At 45.9% G+C, this 18,029-nt stretch overlaps 1 protein-coding gene across 5 annotated transcripts in view; it reads left to right on the top strand.

Annotated features, from left to right (window-relative positions):
- Nucleotides 1-18,029, top strand: part of INPP5A (inositol polyphosphate-5-phosphatase A) — a 192,474-nt gene that overhangs the window by 44,102 nt on the left and 130,343 nt on the right. For all 5 annotated transcript variants that reach the window (XM_068198389.1, XM_068198390.1, XM_068198392.1 and 2 more), the window contains exons 2-4: nt 1,793-1,834; nt 10,371-10,471; nt 13,712-13,799. In XM_068198389.1, the coding sequence (XP_068054490.1) occupies nt 1,793-1,834; nt 10,371-10,471; nt 13,712-13,799 (231 nt within the window). The remainder of the gene's footprint in view (nt 1-1,792; nt 1,835-10,370; nt 10,472-13,711; nt 13,800-18,029) is intronic.

The raw sequence follows: 18,029 nt of genomic DNA on the forward strand, positions 1-18,029 counted from the left end.
AGAGGAGAGCCCTGGGCACCTGGGACACACACCTGGAGCAGAGACCTGCGGCTCCTTTCAGCGCCCAGGGAGCCGGAGAGGGACTTAGGACAGGGGATGGAGGGACAGGGCACAGGGAATGCTTCCCACTCCAGTGCCCAGAAAGAGCCTGATCAAGTGGGGTTTGGATTAGTGACTTGGGAGAAATTGGTTCATTGGTGAATGGGTATGAAAGGATTTAGCATCAAAGAGGACAGGGAAAGGATTAATTTCCATTATGTTGCAAAAAGAATGAGATAATTTAATGAGAGAAGGGATAGGAAGAAGTCCAAAGTCTGTGGAAGACATGAAATATAATGTGCCTATTTTTAGACAAAACAATAAGAGGAAGATAAATTATCTTCCTACTTGATTGTTATCTCCAGTCCTTCAAAAGTTCAAATTGTTTCATTTATGTGAGGTGTCTGGAGAGGAGTCTGAAGTAAGGGCTAGGTTACAGAATTGTACCACAGAGTGGTGAAAGTGGAAAAAAAGATGTGGTGGTGCCAGAGGAGGGACTGCTGGAGGAGGGCACAGCAGTGGGAGCCAGCAGGGCCCTTCCTGTGCAGCCCAAGCCCGGGCACACGGCCAGGGTGAGCAGCAGCCAGAGACAGGGTTGGCATGGGCTGGGCAAGGGAGTCCAGGGCGAGCAGCAGCCAGAGACAGGGCTGGCACGGGCTGGGCACAGGAGTCCAGGGTTAGCAGCAGCCAGAGACAGGGCTGGGCACGGGAGTCCAGGGCGAGCAGCAGCCAGAGACAGGGCTGGCACGGGCTGAGCATGGGGGTCCATGGTGGCTACCCCAGAGACCTCCTCAGCACCCTCTTTGCTGGAACTGGTTACAGGAACTCAATGGGCTCCTTCAGTGCTGCTCCTCCTGCTGCAGTTTTTGTTTCGCAGTTGTATGCAGCTATTTGAAAATAGCACATTTGGTGGGAGAACAGAGCAGAACAGAAGGTTGATGCCTGTGTGTTTGCCTCTGGGCAGTTGGTGTCAGCGCTGTTTGGCAGGGATGAGCTGTCTCTGTTTCCAGTTTGATATGTTCTACTGCCTCCCATCAATTCTGGACATTCCTGCCACTGCTGTGACAAGGAAGTCTGATTTGTATTGTTATTCCCCACTAGGATGCAAAAATTATCCAGAAGTCTTGTTGATGGAGATGAACAACAAGTCAACAAGTCAATTCTCTTCTTCTGAGGTCCCTTCTCAGCCCTCTGAGACTGGGATCTGTTGCTCACAAGACAGAGCTTAGCACTTAACTGCAGTTTTGCTGCTTCGGTTTTCATAATTTCTGGAGCGATCTGAAAATGCTTCTCTCAGTTTGGCCTTGGCAGGAGGCCTGATGGGATGGAGCGTCCCCAAAAGCACTGTCATTCCTCTGAACCAACTTGTGTGAAGTAACTCTGGGTCACTGGAAGCTCAGTGGCAGCATCTGGCTATGGGCAGGCTGGTGAGGTTCTGATCCCCAGGTAATCCATATGCCCTTCTGACAGGACATAGTTTAGGTGTGCCACTGCCTGATAAACGTGTGGCTACGATTGCTGTGCAGCCATACACAAAATGCACCTTTTTGGTGAGAACCAGAGGGCACTGGGAATGGAAGGGTGAGGCCTGTCCAGTGGCATCGCGGAGGAACATCCTCATGTTTGTACTTCTTGCTTTAATTGTGAAAAAGCTCCCTTCTTGAATGCACTGAGGAAAGCAATAATATCACGATATTGTTGTAAAAATAGATTTCTCTTACTTATAATTAATTTTTTGCTTTTTGTTTTTCAGCCAGAAAATTTACAGAAGAATTGGCTTCGGGAATTTTATCAGGTAAGGTAAAGTTTATTTTCTCACAGAGTTTTGTGCATCTTTGTTTATTACCAATTAGTAATGTCAGGATCTTTTGCTCTGTGAAGTGAAATTACTATTTGATAGTGATTTTATTTTATAGTAAAAGACAGCCCTGAAAATATGTCTCTTCCTGGATTTCTAAGTAATCATTATAAAAATTCAGCATATAAGCACAATTTGTTCTCATCAACAATTCTCAGACTAAAAAATAGATTCAGGTTTTATAAAATTGACTTCAGTTTGGCATGAAATGGTCTTTTAAGTCTACTGAATAAGGTATATATTTGAGTACTTAAAAAAAAATCTGTTGGGTAGTCCAGTTTACCTTAAAATTGAAATTTGACAATTTTGGGCATTGGTTTGCAATAAATGAGTCCTGTCTGCTCTTTCTTAACAATTTTCTTGTTTGGTAATGTGGAAATATTGACACTGAACCCATATTATAAAATGTGCTGTAACCTTCTGGTGTGAGGGGGTTTTAAAAGTATGAAAGCCCCTCTCACACACCGTGATATTGCAGTAGAGACTTACTTAACTTGCAGTCTTTGTGCAGAAATGTGTCAATAAGCAGCATGAAATGAACACTGCTGGGGTGTGGAAGTGTCATCCCTGGGAAGAGCTGAGAGCTGCTGTCGCTGCTGACAGAACTGAGGCAGTCTGGAGTCCCACAGTGGTTTGCATTGGAAGGGCCTCAAGGGACCTGAAAGAGCACCTGGATGCCACCCTGCCAGGGGCAGGGACACTTTCTGCTAAAGCACTCTGTTCCAAGCCCTGCCTGACCTGGCCATGGAAAAGTGCCACCTGGTACCGAAGGGATTGCTTTATGCAGTCCTACATCTCTTACAGAACAACAGATAAACAACAGAATTGTGCTGTTCAAATTGTAAAGTGAAACTGTGTGCAGAAAATATGATTAGCAGTATTTAATCTTTTCCTTTTGTAATTGAAAGCATCCCATGAGCCTTTACATTCTCAGGTTGCCAGTGTAGCCTGTGACCTTTATTACATTGATGTAAAATACTGCAATTCACTTTTACTGGCAAATGTAAGATATTTGCAAAAATCCAAGGTGCAGTAACCACTCTTATATTCTTTAGTATCTGCCAACTTCAGATTCATCTCTTTATTCTTCTTCTTCCACCTTGGCTGATTGCTGCTGTATGTCCATGAGGCTTGCACTACGCAAGCGTCTCAGCTGATTCCAGCCCTCCACAGCTTCAGGAAAAAACTCCTCCTATGCAGGAAATACAAATAAACGGGGAGAACTCTTTATTTTTGGGTGGGGTTTTGTTGTTGTTGTTGTTGTTTTTTTTGCTTTGTTTTGTTTTTAGATGGCTGCATACTTTTCATCACCACATGACTGATTTATGTGTCTATATCAAAGAAACTCCTTCTATGTTGATTTGTTTTCTGAAGTGGGATGAGCACTGCAGAAACACTTCTGAATAGTTTGTGGAAAACAGGAAGAGGTGGGGAAAAGAACGAGCTGCTGCTATCTTAGGGCAGGGACTGCTGACACATGACTGAACGTGGTCTGCCTTTGGCCCAGGAGATATTGTGTGTACAGAATTCCAAAGAGAAATAAAATTATCCATTAATGCTTCATGATGCCAGTCTTTTGCAGGGTCCAGACCAGGGAAAATGTTGCTGAGGCAGACCCAAGCCCATCCCTTAGCTGGGCGTGTTCTGCTCTCTTCCCTCTCCATACCTCTTCCCTCTGTCCCTGCAGTCTGAGAACTGTATTTTGAAAAAGAAAAAGAAAGAAAAAATAGACAAAGGACAAAGTTAGCAGTGCTGCCCATGGCTGCTGCTGGCCTTATCCTGCTTCCTCTCTGGGTCTCGGCAGCGGGCTTGCTGCTCACGCCACACTCTCTAGCACAGTAGGAAGTGGAACCAAACCTGAAAAAAAGCTCCTTAGGGAAGAGACAAACATGAACGTACCAAAAGTCACTTAGCACCATTCTGGCTCTGGCTTCAGAGCAACCCAGCAAACGTCCAGCCTCAGAGGATTCTTGTGTTTAATTCCACACGCTCTGCAAAACCTCTGTGAGCTGAGGTTCAGCAGCAGCACTGGAAAATGACTCTCCGTGCCTCTTGGTAAACTTGAAACCAGATAAACCGCAGACGGCAGTTTTTTCCATTCTTCTGAGGAATTCAATTTGCATATGCAGTTGTGTCAGGGCAGTTTGTGTAACTTCTGAGGATGAGGTCCTTGTGTAAGTAGTCAAAATGTTCTCCACAGAAAAGGAAGAACCATTACCTCTCTAAGTTTAAAATGTTTCTAGAAATTAAACCCGTAACGTTGTTGAACCGATGTCAAAGAGCATATTGGTTAAAGAGCATTTTGTGGACTTGTTTATAAATTCCAGTAAATTAAAATGAGGGATTTTATTTGCTGTCATGGGTGAATACAAGTCGCTTATGTGTTACCATTGGCTTACATGCCATATGCATTTCCAAGGACATGGTAGCATACAGAGGGCTAAAATAAGATTCAAATGTCACACGTTCAATTTTTTAAACTTCTGCCATTGATCTACAAATATCCTATCCTACATCATTAACATGAAAAATGTGGCAGATCTAATGCTGGTAAATGAAACAGTTTCTCCAAGAAATGCAAACAGAAAAAAAGATTACTTCAAAGACCCTTTCCAGGCTGGTTTTAGCAGCAGCTCCTGGCATAGCTCAGAGAGCAGCAAGTTGGCACTGTGCTGTGTGACAGCGGGCTCAGGGTGACACAGCACGGTGTGCTCTGCTTGGCTAGTTGAGCTGGAGAGATGTGTGCAGGTTTTGTCAAGGTCAGCAGTGTCACAGCAGTGTCACAGCAGTGGCTCTGGGAGGGTGTCCTGGGCCTTGCTGAGGGGATGCTCCGGACCAGAGCACGCAGAAGCACCAGCCTGCGGGGAGGAAATAACGTCCAGCTCCCTGGTACAGCCCCCTGACTTGGCCTGGGTGCTGCAGGACTGTGTTGTCGTGTGCTCTGGGTCGCCCTCCGTGCCACTTCAGCAGCAAAACCGATGTTCCCATCAGGAGTAGAAACAAGCACTGTGGAGGAAAGATGCTGCAAATCCTAGGGTTTTCAGAGTTGGCTCTGGTTTCTAATGTTCAAGGCAGAAAATTGTATTTGCAGTTGAAGGCAATCCGCTGGAATTAAAACAAAAGGACAAAGGCTTGTGAGCAAGTACGTCACACTGTGGCCCTGATAATCGGGAATTGCATCGAAGGGTGGAAAAGCCACTTTAGAGGGAGGCAGGAGCCAGTGAAGTCCTGGTGCTGGACATTGTGCCCCATCTCATAACTTCAGATAGGTACTGGTAACTTGGGGCTGAAAGAGCTGAATTTGGACTAGTCCTCTTTCCAGTAAAAATTCTCTTACCCCAAAAACCTACACTGGAAACAAGGAGGGAAAGGGATTGTTGGGGGAGAGTGGAAACAGCCTGAGAGCAGCGTTCTGGAGTGTTCAATGTGTGATGGGGAGGACTTCAGTTCTTATCAAGAAATGGGATGACTGATGATCTAGATAGTAGTGCTTAACAAGCAGTGGGATGATTAGTGAACCCTCTGCCACGCAGATGAGAATATGCACGTGGGAGTTTTGTCCCACTTGTGCAAAGTGCCCATGCCCTGGTTGGCAGCCTCCATATCAGTCCGTGAACAGGAGAAATATGGGAGAACAAGCTCCAAGAACACAAAGGAAGCTGTTTGCAAGCAAAGGGTGTAGGAGCACAGAGAGAGAACTTTTATTGACTTATTTATTTACTTAGGACTCCTTTTCCTTTTCACTCCCTCCTTCCCCGTCCCTTGCCTTTTCCCCATCTGCACTGGGCCTCATGTTTGGGGCAGGAGGAGTTCAGGAGCTGGAGCTGCTGAAAATCTGCACTGATTTTAGTAACTATCTTTTTGTGTCGCATTTGTGGCACATGGTCATTTTAGATGCAAACTTGGTGCCAGAGGGTTTTTTCCTCTAATGCCATTTTCCATGTTGCCTGATGTGTTTGAGAGTATTTTGAGCTTTTATTTGTAGTAATACAGAAGTTAAAAGTTTACCTAATAGCTAAAGGTCATCTTGGTATAGCTACGTGGGAACTTCGTGTGTTACCCTTCAGAGAGAAGGAAGAAAAACAAACAAAAAAGGCTCCAGCCAACCAAACAAAAAAAACCCGCAAAACCCAAATCACAACAAAACCCCACCCAGCCACTCAAAGGTTGTTTAATTATTTTAGTCGATCTAATGCTGCTTTTTTAACTAGAGGGAGTGATTAAGGGGTTTTTTTAACTAGAGGGGGTGACAAAACTCTGTTGCAGCTCTTCCAAGCTGAGGTCTCAGCCCTTTTCCAGAGGGTGTTTCCCTCAGGTGGGGGCTGTTTGGGCTGTTGGTTGCTGGTTTGAATCCACGGGCTGTGACAAGGGTAGGGGGATGCGGGCCTGGGCTGCTGGCTGTGTGCAGCTGAGTGCTGCAGGGCTCTGTCCCCAGGAGGAGCCCCTTCTTCAGGCTTAGAGAAATTGAAAATACGTGAAGTGCTTTAGGACTACACAAGCTAAATTGTATTTCACAGCTCGTGTTTTGCTATCTTTTTCTAAGCAATCCTATTTGTGCGACATCAAGGCTCCAGCTGCTCTCCTGCTTGGCTCGGTTGAGGTCTAACCCTGGTGCCCTGGTCCCTGTGCCCTGCTGCCCTCTCCGAGAGCTGGCCAGCAGCGTGGGGCTGTGTCCAGTCCTGGCTGTGCCCCAGTTCCAGCACAGCCTGCCCCACCCTCCCCATGCCCTGCCCAAGCAGGCAGACACCTGTACGTGAGAAGATGTCAGGTTTGTACGTCTCAGCAGTTCTGTGTTCACACTCAGCCTTGCTGGAGCATCTTGCTCAGTTACCCACATCCCCCAGAGTAACTCCAGATTGTGGCTTCCTTTACGCTACGTTTGCATATCCCGAATTGAAAATAATGCCCAATTTGTAAATACACTGTACTCCTCTGGATGCAAATTCATTACTTAAGTGGGCTCATGTACGGTCCTTTAACCTCTGGCAACTGGGATTTTTCAGCTCTGAAGTATTCATTACTCATTATTATGTACTGTTTGTTCTTCCATAAGAGTAGAAAACTAGTAAAAGGTAATGAAGCAGAGCCAATTTGCTTTTAGTTGGAGGGTACTTATTATATGAGAGGACATAACTATATTCAGGTATTTTCTAGTGGTTTAACCTGCAAGGAATGCCACAAGGACCTCACTGCTATTAAGCCAATGCTGTTTCCACATCAAAAACAGACATAATTCTTTTTTTTTTTTTTTTTAATACCCACTATGATTTCAAGTTCTCAAGGATTTGTATACAAAAAAAAAAAAAAAAAAAAAAAAAAAACAAAAAACAAAACAAAAAACAACTGTGTCCTCCATCTTCAGAGCCTGGAAGTGTTTTCTTTTGCTGCTTCAGCACAGTAGAGTTGTTCTCCAGTGTTATCTCACTGCAGCACTCCCCATTCAGTGCTCCCTGTGGTTCCTAAATCTTACTTGAAATAGTTTATTATGTTTTTGTGTTATCAGTTAGTATTTTCATGGGCTGTGTAAGAAGAGCTCCTACTAAAGCAAACTCCCAGCAGTTAAAATGAGTGACTCAGTGCTCAGCACATTCCTGCTGCATGTGCTGCCCTGAAACAGTGACAGTGTTGGCTTTACAGGATTAAATAATTACACTGCTTTCTGATCATGGTGTCTTCCTAGAGCTCTCCAAGTAGATAAGATCAGGACTTGGAATCCAGAACTGACTGGGAGCAATAAAGCACATGGAGAATTGGCATGGCCTGGTGCTAGGGTCCACAGATGAGCTCTGTTGCAGAGCTCTGCTTTGCGGGCTGTGTTTGGTTCGTATTGCTCTCCAGACAGCCAACAAAATGAGCCAACCAGGTGAACTTAGTGTTGATTGTCATTTGCTGCTGCTGGCTCTGATGGCAGCCTGCTGCCAGTGGTCCCTTGGGCAGTGCCTTGGGAAGAAAGTAACATCTGTACAGGGACATCTTCTCAGCAACTGTGTCTTAGTTGTTTGTAAATAGGAATTATATATCAGAGGAAAAGCATGTCCCAGTTGGGTATCATTTCTTGCATTCCAGATATGGTTTTAGACATCTGGTCTCTCATCTGCTTTTTTCTTTTTTTTTCCCTCTCCTTCCCCCCAGTTAAACTTACTATTGGGTCCTGCTCTGGCTCATTCTCTGTGCATACCGATGATGGCACGCTTTAAAGCAAGGTGCTGATATCCCTGTTGGCAGAAACCAGCATTAATGATCTGATGGAAGTGCTCGGTAATCATCAAACACCTGAGTGGGAGTATTTCCTTTTTCCCTTTATCCAGTAACACTGCCAGCAGCAGCTCACCTCAGAATGTTTCACCAAGCAGGTCAGTGCCAAGATGTTTCAGTGGCCAGGAAGCTGAGGCACAGAGGAAGTGGCTGTTGGAAATGACTCAGAAACCCAGGGCAGGACGTTCCCTTCTTTCTGCAGGGCTGACCTGGGGAGGGTTGGCAGCGCTGTGGCTCACTGTGTGACCTGGACGTGGCAGCACACCGGGTTCTGCTCGGCTTTGGCGTGCACGAGCTGCTGCCAGGCTTCCCCTCGCTGGTGCTGGCTGGCGTCCCACTGCCCTGTCCCGCTGGGCCTGAGCCCCCTGGCCCTCTGGCAGGGGCTGTGCCGGGCACTGGTGCAGAGCAGCATGCCAGGAATGTCCCTGAGGAGGGAGGGCCGTGCTGCCAGCGGTGCTGAACCTCGCTGGCACTGCCCTGCTGCGCCCGACAGGCACGTGCTCCGAGGAGCCCCGGGCAGGGTCTGGCACCTGCGGCTGCCCGTGGGCCCTCCCTGCTGCTGTCCCGAGCTGGGCAGCTCTGCTGCTGCCACAGGAAGGTGCCAACTCATAGCAGGGACGTGTGACTGCCTCTGGCTCAATGGAACCTGCTGCAGTTCAGATTTTGCTGATCTTTACTTCATTGTCTTTGAGTTTAATGGTCTAATGAGGTTATTTGTGTAGTCAGGAATGAAGGATTTTGCACTCTGTCATCACATCAAATGGCAGTTTCTCTCCACTGTTGTTTAATAGAAACATGCACAGCTTTTGTGGTGTCCTATCCCTGGAAGTGTTCACGGCCAGCTTGGACAGGGCTTGGAGCAGCCTGCTCCAGTGGAAGGTTTCCCTGCCAATGGGATGTAATGAGATAAGCTTTAAAGTCCCTTTCAACTCAAACCATTCTGTGATTCCACGATTCCTAAAGACCTTTTAACAGTGCTATTAGTCACTGCTGATTTAAATAATTAAAAGCAGGACTGCGGTACCGTGTCTGTACCTTTTGAGAGTTGCAGGGCTCCAGCAGCAAGACAGTGAGCAGGAAGGGGGAGCAGCCCCTTTTTTCCAGCTGTTCCTCGCTCTGTGTGTTGAGGTTAGAGCTCTGCAGTGTGACCCGAGGGCAGAGCACCCGAGCCCCGCCCAGGAGCTGGGGTGTGATGCTGCTGCAGGGGCTGCCAGCAGCCCCCCACTCTTGCTGCCAAGGCTGCGTGGCTAGCGTGGCCTCTGCTGCCTGGGGCCACCCAGTGCCACCCATGAGAAATGAGTGAATGCCATCTGGGACTTTAATTCTCTCCATGTATGCTTGCACTGGCACGTTGTTGATTGTTTCGGACTGTTACCTGTTAAAATGGAAGTTGTTCTGGAGCTTGTGTCCATTAATTCACAATAAGGCATGGAACACAAGGTATAGAGACTCAATATTAGCAGAGACGTTTTGGTGTTTGCAGTTCTGAATAGAGGCAAAGCAGAGGAAATTCCATAGAAGAGAGAAACACTGAATGTGTGTTCAAAACAGCAGCAAATTTATAAATGCTATATTTGATCTGAGGTATGAAGAAAGGCAGACATTCTTGGGTTTTGGTATGGTAATTGCATCCTAGTGCTGACTGTGTAGTATCTAAGATATTTGCAGTGTTCAAGACTAACACCTGGAATAGCATGATGGATTTCCATGTCTCCAGTGTTAACAGGTGTGTATGTGCATCTGTTATTTAAATGCTTTTGTAAATAAGGTACTCCACAAATAAAAATGTCAAACACAACTGCTAAAGTGCTGCTAAACAGCACTGAGAAATTTTGTAAAGTTGAAAAAAAATTCACTCCAGCAAATGAATTGTTTGAACTCTTCTACCTCCCAGACAAGGAAAGGTTTGGATTATCTTAATCATGTCATCTTTGAGGGGAAAAGTTTATTTACATTTTAAATATAAATACTGAAATATACTAAAAATATATATACAGCCCAGGAACTAAGTCATAGTTTACAAAAGGAAATATTAGTTAAGAATATTTGAGATAATAATTATGTATTATGAATCTTTTATGTGGATAGCAAATGGTGCTCCCCTTGCAGCTTCTTGTGCAGTGACCTCTCAGCGGAAGCTGCCAGTCGTCCCGGAGCACACAGATGTGTGTTCTTGCTGTGTGCTGAGCATTAAAACTCGCATTTCTCTCTCTTCCAGGTGGTCCATGCACACAAGCCCCATTTCATGGCTTTACACTGTCAAGAATTCGGAGGGAAAAACTACGAAGCTTCAATGTCTCATGTGGACAAGTTTGTGAAGTAAGTGGGGGGGCACAGCCTGGCCCCCGAGCCGGGGACAAGGGCGGGAGCGCTCAGTAGGGGGTGCCACACGCCGGGATTACTTATCCCGGTGTAATGTATCCTGGTGTAATGCAGCCCGGTGTAATGTATCACGGTTTAATGTATCCCGGTTTAATGTATCCTGGTTTAATTTATTCCCGGTTTAATTTATTCCCAGTTTAATGTATCCCGGTGTAATTTATCCCGGTGTACTGTATTCCCGGTGTACTGTGTCCCGGTGTACTGTATCCCGGTGTAATGTATTCCCGGTGTAATGTATCCCGGTTTAATGTATCCCGGTGTAATGTATTCCCAGTGTAATGTATTCCCGGTGTAATTTATTCCCGGTGTACTGTATCCCAGTGTACTGTATCCTGGTTTAATGTATTCCTGGTGTACTGTATTCCCGGTGTAATGTGTCCCGGTGTACTGTATCCCGGTGTAATGTATTCCCGGTGTAATGTATTCCCGGTGTAATGTATCCCGGTGTACTGTATTCCCAGTGTAATGTATTCCCGGTGTAATTTATTCCCGGTGTACTGTATCCCGGTTTAATGTATTCCCGGTGTACTGTATTCCCGGTGTACTGTATTCCTGGTGTACTATATCCCGGTATAATGTATTCTCAGTGTAATGTATCCCGGTTTAATGTATTCCTGTTGTACTGTATCCCGGTTTAATGTATTCCCGGTGTAATTTATTCCTGGTGTACTATATCCCGGTTTAATGTATTCCCGGTGTACTGTATTCCCGGTGTACTGTATCCCGGTGTACTGTGTCCCGGTTTAATGTATTCCTGGTGTACTGTATCCCGGTTTAATGTATTCCCGGTGTACTGTATTCCCGGTGTAATGTATTCCCGGTGTACTGTGTCCCGGTTTAATGTATTCCTGGTGTACAGTATCCCGGTTTAATGTATTCCCGGTGCACTGTATTCCGGTGTACTGTATCCCGGTGTAATGTATCCCGGTTTAATGTATTCCCGGTTTACTGTATCCCGGTTTAATGTATTCCCGGTGTACTGTATCCTGGTGTACTGTATTCCCAATGTACTGTATTCCCGGTGTACTGTATCCCGGTGTAATGTATTCCTGGTGTACTGTATCCCGCTGTACTGTATTCCTGGTGTACTGTATTCCCGCTGTACTGTATTCCCGGTGTACTGTATCCCGGTTTAATGTATTCCCGCTGTACTGTATCCCGGTTTAATGTATTCCCGCTGTAATTTATTCTTGGTTTAATGTATTCCCGGTTTAATGTATTCCCGGTGTACTGTATTCCCGGTGTACTGTATCCCGGTGTACTGTATCCCAGTGCAATGTATTCCCGGTGTACTGTATCCCGGTTTAATGTATTCCCGGTGCACTGTATTCCGGTGTACTGTATCCCGGTGTAATGTATCCCGGTGTACTGTATTCCCGGTGTAATGTATTCCCACTGTACTGTATTCCCGGTGTACTGTATCCCGGTGTACTGTATCCCGGTGTACTGTATCCCGGTGTAATGTATTCCCGGTGTACTGTATCCCGGTTTAATATATTCCCGGTGTACTGTATTCCTGGTGTAATGTATTCCCGGTTTAATGTATTCCCGGTGTACTGTATTCCCGGTGTACTGTATTCCCGGTTTAATGTATCCTGGTGTACTGTATCCCGGTGTAATGTATTCCCGGCGTACTGTATTCCTGGTGTACTGTATTCCCGGTGTAATGTATCGAGGTTTAATGTAGTCCCAGTGTACTGTATTCCTGGTGTACTGTATCCCGGTGTAATGTATTCCCAGTGTAATGTATTCCTGTTGTACTGTATCCCGGTTTAATGTATTCCCGGTGTACTGTATCCCGGTTTAATGTATTCCCGGTGTAATGTATTCCCGGTGTACTGTATTCCCAGTGTACTGTATCCCGGTGTAATGTATTCCCGGTGTACTGTGTCCCGGTGTAATGTATTCCCGGTGTACTGTATTCCCGGTGTACTGTATCCCGGTTTAATGTATTCCTGCTGTACTGTATTCCCGGTGTACTGTATTCCCGGTGTAATGTGTCCCGGTGTACTGTATCCCGGTTTAATGTATTCCCGGTGCACTGTATTCCCGGTGCACTGTATTCCCGGTGTACTGTATCCCGGTTTAATGTATTCCCGGTGTACTGTATTCCCGGTGTACTGTATTCCCGGTGTACTGTATCCCGGTTTAATGTATTCCTGCTGTACTGTATTCCCGGTGTAATGTATTCCCGGTGTACTGTATTCCCGGTGTAATGTGTCCCGGTGTACTGTATCCCGGTTTAATGTATTCCCGGTGTACTGTATTCCCGGTGCACTGTATTCCCGGTGTACTGTATCCAGGTGTACTGTATTCCCGGTGTACTGTATTCCCGGTGTACTGTATCCCGGTTTAATGTATTCCCGGTGCACTGTATTCCGGTGTACTGTATCCCGGTGTAATGTATCCCGGTGTACTGTATTCCCGGTGTACTGTATCCCGGTTTAATGTATTCCCGGTGCACTGTATTCCGGTGTACTGTATCCCGGTGTAATGTATCCCGGTGTACTGTATTCCCGGTGTACTGTATCCCGGTTTAATGTATTCCTGCTGTACTGTATTCCCGCTGTACTGTATTCCCGGTGTACTGTATCCAGGTGTACTGTATTCCCGGTGTAATGTATTCCCGCTGTACTGTATCCCGGTTTAATGTATTCCCGGTGCACTGTATTCCGGTGTACTGTATCCCGGTGTACTGTATTCCCGCTGTACTGTATTCCCGGTGTACTGTATCCCGGTGTAATTTATCGGGCTGGGAAGGAACGCGGGCAGTGCCCGCTGCCGCGGCCGCGCGCGCCCTCTGCTGGCGGCGGCGGGCGCTGCGCGCTCGGGGCCGCGCTCGGGGCCGCGCTCGGGCCGCGGCACCGGCCGCACAAATCCCCCAAATTCCCGGAGTGTTGTCGGCACCACAGACCGCACCCTTCCCAGTGGTGTCCAAATGGCTCTGGGAAACTCGCGACCCACACTGAAGGTGCGGCTGATGAGGGCAGCTCTGGAGCATGCGGGCAGGTGCCTGTGTCACGGGACAGCTCTGTCCCTGAAATTCCCCCCAGAGGAAGAGGAAGGCCCTGGGTTCCTTTGCGTGATGCTGGGGATGTCAGAGCACAGAGCGCTGCTGAGGCAAGGCAGTGCATTTGTACCTCCCTTTACATGTTCAGTCTTTTCTTTCTGTTTCAGAGAACTGTTATCAAGTGATGCAATGAAAGACTACAACAGAGCTCGAGTTTACCTGGATGAGAACTATAAATCACAGGAACATTTCACGGTAAATTTCTTTATTTCACAAGTGTCGTTTAACCGAAGGTGAATTTCTTCTGTTTGGGATTTTTGACCCATGTAGGACTGTGCGCTGTTTCCATCTTGATGATGATTCTGTTTTTACTGCTACTGTGTTTTACTATTAAGAGTGTTTATTCTGTGGCACATGTACCTGCTGATTTCGCAGAGGTGCATCCATTTAGAATGGGCAGGATATCAGTGTGCAGGGCATCTTTTGTTTAAAATGATTGTCCAAGGTCTTTTTTCCTCCAGCACTGACTTTGGTGGCTCAGAATCACCTCCCATTTCAGAGCCTGGCAGTGTCTGGCAGTGGGATGAGCTGGTGACGAGCTTGGCAAGGGTTCAGGGCCTCTGTAAGGGATCTCGAGAGCTGGCTCACAGCCTCACTGGCCTGAGGCATGGTGGCAGCAGCCAGAGCACAAGTTTGCATTAGCACACGAGTGGTGTTCAGGTACATGTCAAGTGATGTGTGCAGGGCTGCCTTTCCTCAGAGCAGAAAGGCTTGTGTGCTTGGTGCCAGGGCTGTGCATTGTGCCAGCACGTCTGCTGTGTGTCCAAGTGATCGCTGCTAGGTTGTACAGGAGAAAACAGCCCTTTGGAGGTGAATCAGTGACATCTCCCTTCTTCCCAGGGCAGAAGCTGCCTTCTCCCCCACTATGCTGCTTGGGGGCAGTGGTGGCTCGGAGGAGCCTGGCTGGAGACCTGGTGCAGCCAAAGACGGCACCTGGGACAGTTCAGACAATAAAATAAACAGGTGCCCAGCACACACACAAACCCCAGCTTGGAGGCATATAAGCTCAGGGAATAAGAACCTGGAAAGGTTTTTATTTCTTCATTTTTTTAATAATTCTGGCTAGAAACCCAGCTAAGATGAAACTGGAGGAGAGGAATCAGTGGGTTTTTTTTCTCTTGCTCATCTGAGAAGATAAAAACAAGATTATCAGCTTTACTGAGCCTTAGAGGGACAAACTGTTAGTGGGTCACTAATGTTGAAACTGTACTCTGCAGATGTTCAGAAAGTGCTGGTAGGTAAAAGCAGTAGTACAGAGCTGCATGTTTTGGAGTCACTCACAAGTCTGAGCTGCATCCAGATGATCCCACACACTGGTGGGGGACCTTGTGGGGGTCCTGCAGCACAGATCTCCTGATGTGGGCAGGGAAGCTGCAAGGGGCTCTGCATTTACCTGATCTGCCTTCAGCCAGTGAGCTCCAGAGCTCCCTTCCAGCCAAGACTTTTCTGTGATACAGGAAAAAGGGATAATCATCTCTGATCTTAATTTGGGAAACAGCATAGAAACTAATGCAATCCATAACAAAATACAACTTTTTTGTGTTTAAGAATAGTCACATACTTCATACTATTGAAATTATTTTATTTAGCATGAGGTGCATTGATTCGATTTGGTGGCATTCCTGTGGTGGATAAAAAGGCTCCTAGAGAGGCTGAACAGGAATCCCAGTCAGAGCATGTGCTGTTTGTGTCTCTGTGAAGAACCCTGTATTTTGCAATGTCCCCAGTTCAAGAACTAATGTGGTTTCTTGTTTCACATACCAGTGTTATTTTCTAGGCACTGTGTTTCTTGCAGTATTCCCCAACCACCTTTGTATTTCCCCCTTTCTTGTAATCAGTATTATTTTGTGGGGTTTTTTTTCCTTCTAATCCTTCATTTACTAAAGCTGGGCCTTCCAGGGGGAAAAAAGTTCTGCCAACATATTGATTCAATAAAGGGGAAGAGGAAAAAAAAGACAGCTAGTATCAATGTTATTTTCCATGGAAATAGTGTAACCAAAACCACGTTCTTATTGTTTAGTTAAATTACCCTCTATTGAAGTGGTGACTGTAAGGGTACAAAATGGGTTTACAGAAGTGTTTGATGTGTACTCCACATGATAGGCTGTTTGTAACTTTAAGAACCTTTTAGAGCTGAATCTGCTTAGTGTGGAAAAGGCAGAACCCAAAGGAAGAGCAATTATTCAATGATGTTTTGTGTTACTATCACTGGGAGGAAATGCTGCATGCTAGAGGAGTGTTCTATACATTCATTGTTAGACTGCAGTAGTAGTGGCTTGGAACCAAAGCCCAAAAACCTGGACAGAAGAGAGGGTGCACTTTCACGTTGAGCTCCTTAACCTTCTGACTTGCTAGAGTCTGCTTTTTGGCACTGAATGCTCCCAGTCTGCATTCACAGATCCTGGCACTGCTGTCACGAATCAAAGATTCATAGAAATGGTTTTTCACACTTGTGACTTGAACTGGCAGATCTCCAGCTCCTCTGTTCAGTGTGTGTGTGTATGTGTGACTGTGTGAGCAGGGGTTTCACATGTGGTGTGTCCATTTAGGGTAAAGTTTTGGTCTTATCTCCAGTGTGGTTTGCCTTGTACGATGTCACGTGTCTCTGTGTTTCCTTGTTAGTTCTGTTTGATTGCAAAGCTCTGTAACTTCTGTGGGCTTTTTTCCATCCCTTCTAAGGCACAGACTTGGCAGCAGGTGGTAGCTTTGTCGTTATATTATTACCTCTCTGAAATAGAAATGTTTATCATATATTGTTGTATAATGCTATTTGCTTTAGAAAGGGAGAAGCCCAAGTAGTTAGTTTGGCTAACCTTTATCCCTGCTGCTCTCACATCCCCTTTTTTACCAGTTTTGGCATCACTTCCTCTGTAAGGCTTTCCTTGGCTTGGCTCCTGCAAAACTAAACCAGGTTTTGCTGCCCACAGTTACTCAGCTTGGCTTTGATAGGACTGGCAGCAGGGTCTGAGACAACACTGTCAGCAGCCTCTGTCTCCACCTCCCAGCAGCACAGGTGCAAATTTCACATCAGAAATAAGAAACCAGCATAAAAATTAGGTGTCTCTAGTGAAGCCACTTGGTTTTAAAAACTAATAATCCACATTGTATGAAGGATCAAAATGGATCATTTTGCATCATCCCAGACATAAATCGTAACACCAGGATTTGTCATTTACAGTTACATATACCAAATCTGTTGTACGAGCAGCTGGTTTTAGGTCTGGGGAGTGGGGTAGGTGCTGTGATGAGGGAGAGAGCTGTGGTTTAGTGGATTGTGTTTGTTCTGCTAGGAGTGATGGTAGGGTGAGACCGAGTGGGATTTCCTTCCAGTCAAAACTTAGGAAACACATGGCACAGAATAAACCCCAGAGCAGCGAGTGCAAGGCCGGGGAAGGTGCTGGGGCAGCAGGTCCCTGTCCCAGGGACAGGGTCAGCCCTCAGGGTCGGGCTGGGAGCGGCAGCCTGGAGCACTGACTCCTGGCACAAGGCTTTCATTAGGGCCAGGCGCTGGGGGCAGCAGGGGTGTCACAGGGTGCACAGGGATGAAGCAGTTTGTGTCACGCTTGGGAGAGGCGCAGCTCTCTCAGATTTAAAAATTATAAAACGACCTCAAGATGAATCTCTTGGCAGAGAGCTGCTGCATTAGAGCTGATGGCTGTCAGCACTGGGAAAGGGGGCAGTGCTGGAGCTCAGAGCTTCCAACAGTTATGGATGAGGATGGTGGGTGACAGCCTCTGCAGGGCTGACAGTGGCTTCCCAGAAATTTCAGATTAACTAAACTGGCAGCTGTGCTGCTGTTTCAGCTCTGACTGGAAATACCAATAGCAGTCGAGTCTGGATAAACTGGCTCATGTGCTAAATTTCAGACACTCAAATAACTTGGCAAAGCTTTGTGAAACACAGCCTCCTGTAAATCCCTGTTTGAAAGCATGGCACTTTCTTTTGTTGTATAAAATGTTATTTAGGGGGTAGATCTTGATTTCTGTTGAAAAATGCACAGTTAATGAAAAGACAGATATAAGAAGACTGAAATAGGTAAAAATCTGAGAAGCTGAAAAATTCATTGTGTTTTTTATTTGTGACTATACTGAATGGACTTTACTTGTAATAGAACAGGTCTTTGCAGTTCCATCGATTTTACCAAACATCCCATTATTTACATTCTCTGTTAATTTTATTGTATTTGGTATATTTCATGTAAGGGGTAAATTATAAATCTTGTCACTTTTCTATGTGAAGAATTACTCAAAAATAGTTGGGTGTGTTGAACTTGCATGTTAATACTTCTTGAATAACCCAAGTTAATGGTAAATAAGGTGTTTTTTTCTGGAATAAGAAAATGTACTGAAGGTAAAATCAATCAGTCAGAAATACAATGATGTTTTCATCAAATCCTTAACTGTTTTTATATGAAAATACGTGAGT

This window comes from Anomalospiza imberbis, chromosome 8 (genome assembly GCF_031753505.1).
Source record: "Anomalospiza imberbis isolate Cuckoo-Finch-1a 21T00152 chromosome 8, ASM3175350v1, whole genome shotgun sequence".
NCBI lineage: Eukaryota > Metazoa > Chordata > Aves > Passeriformes > Viduidae > Anomalospiza > Anomalospiza imberbis.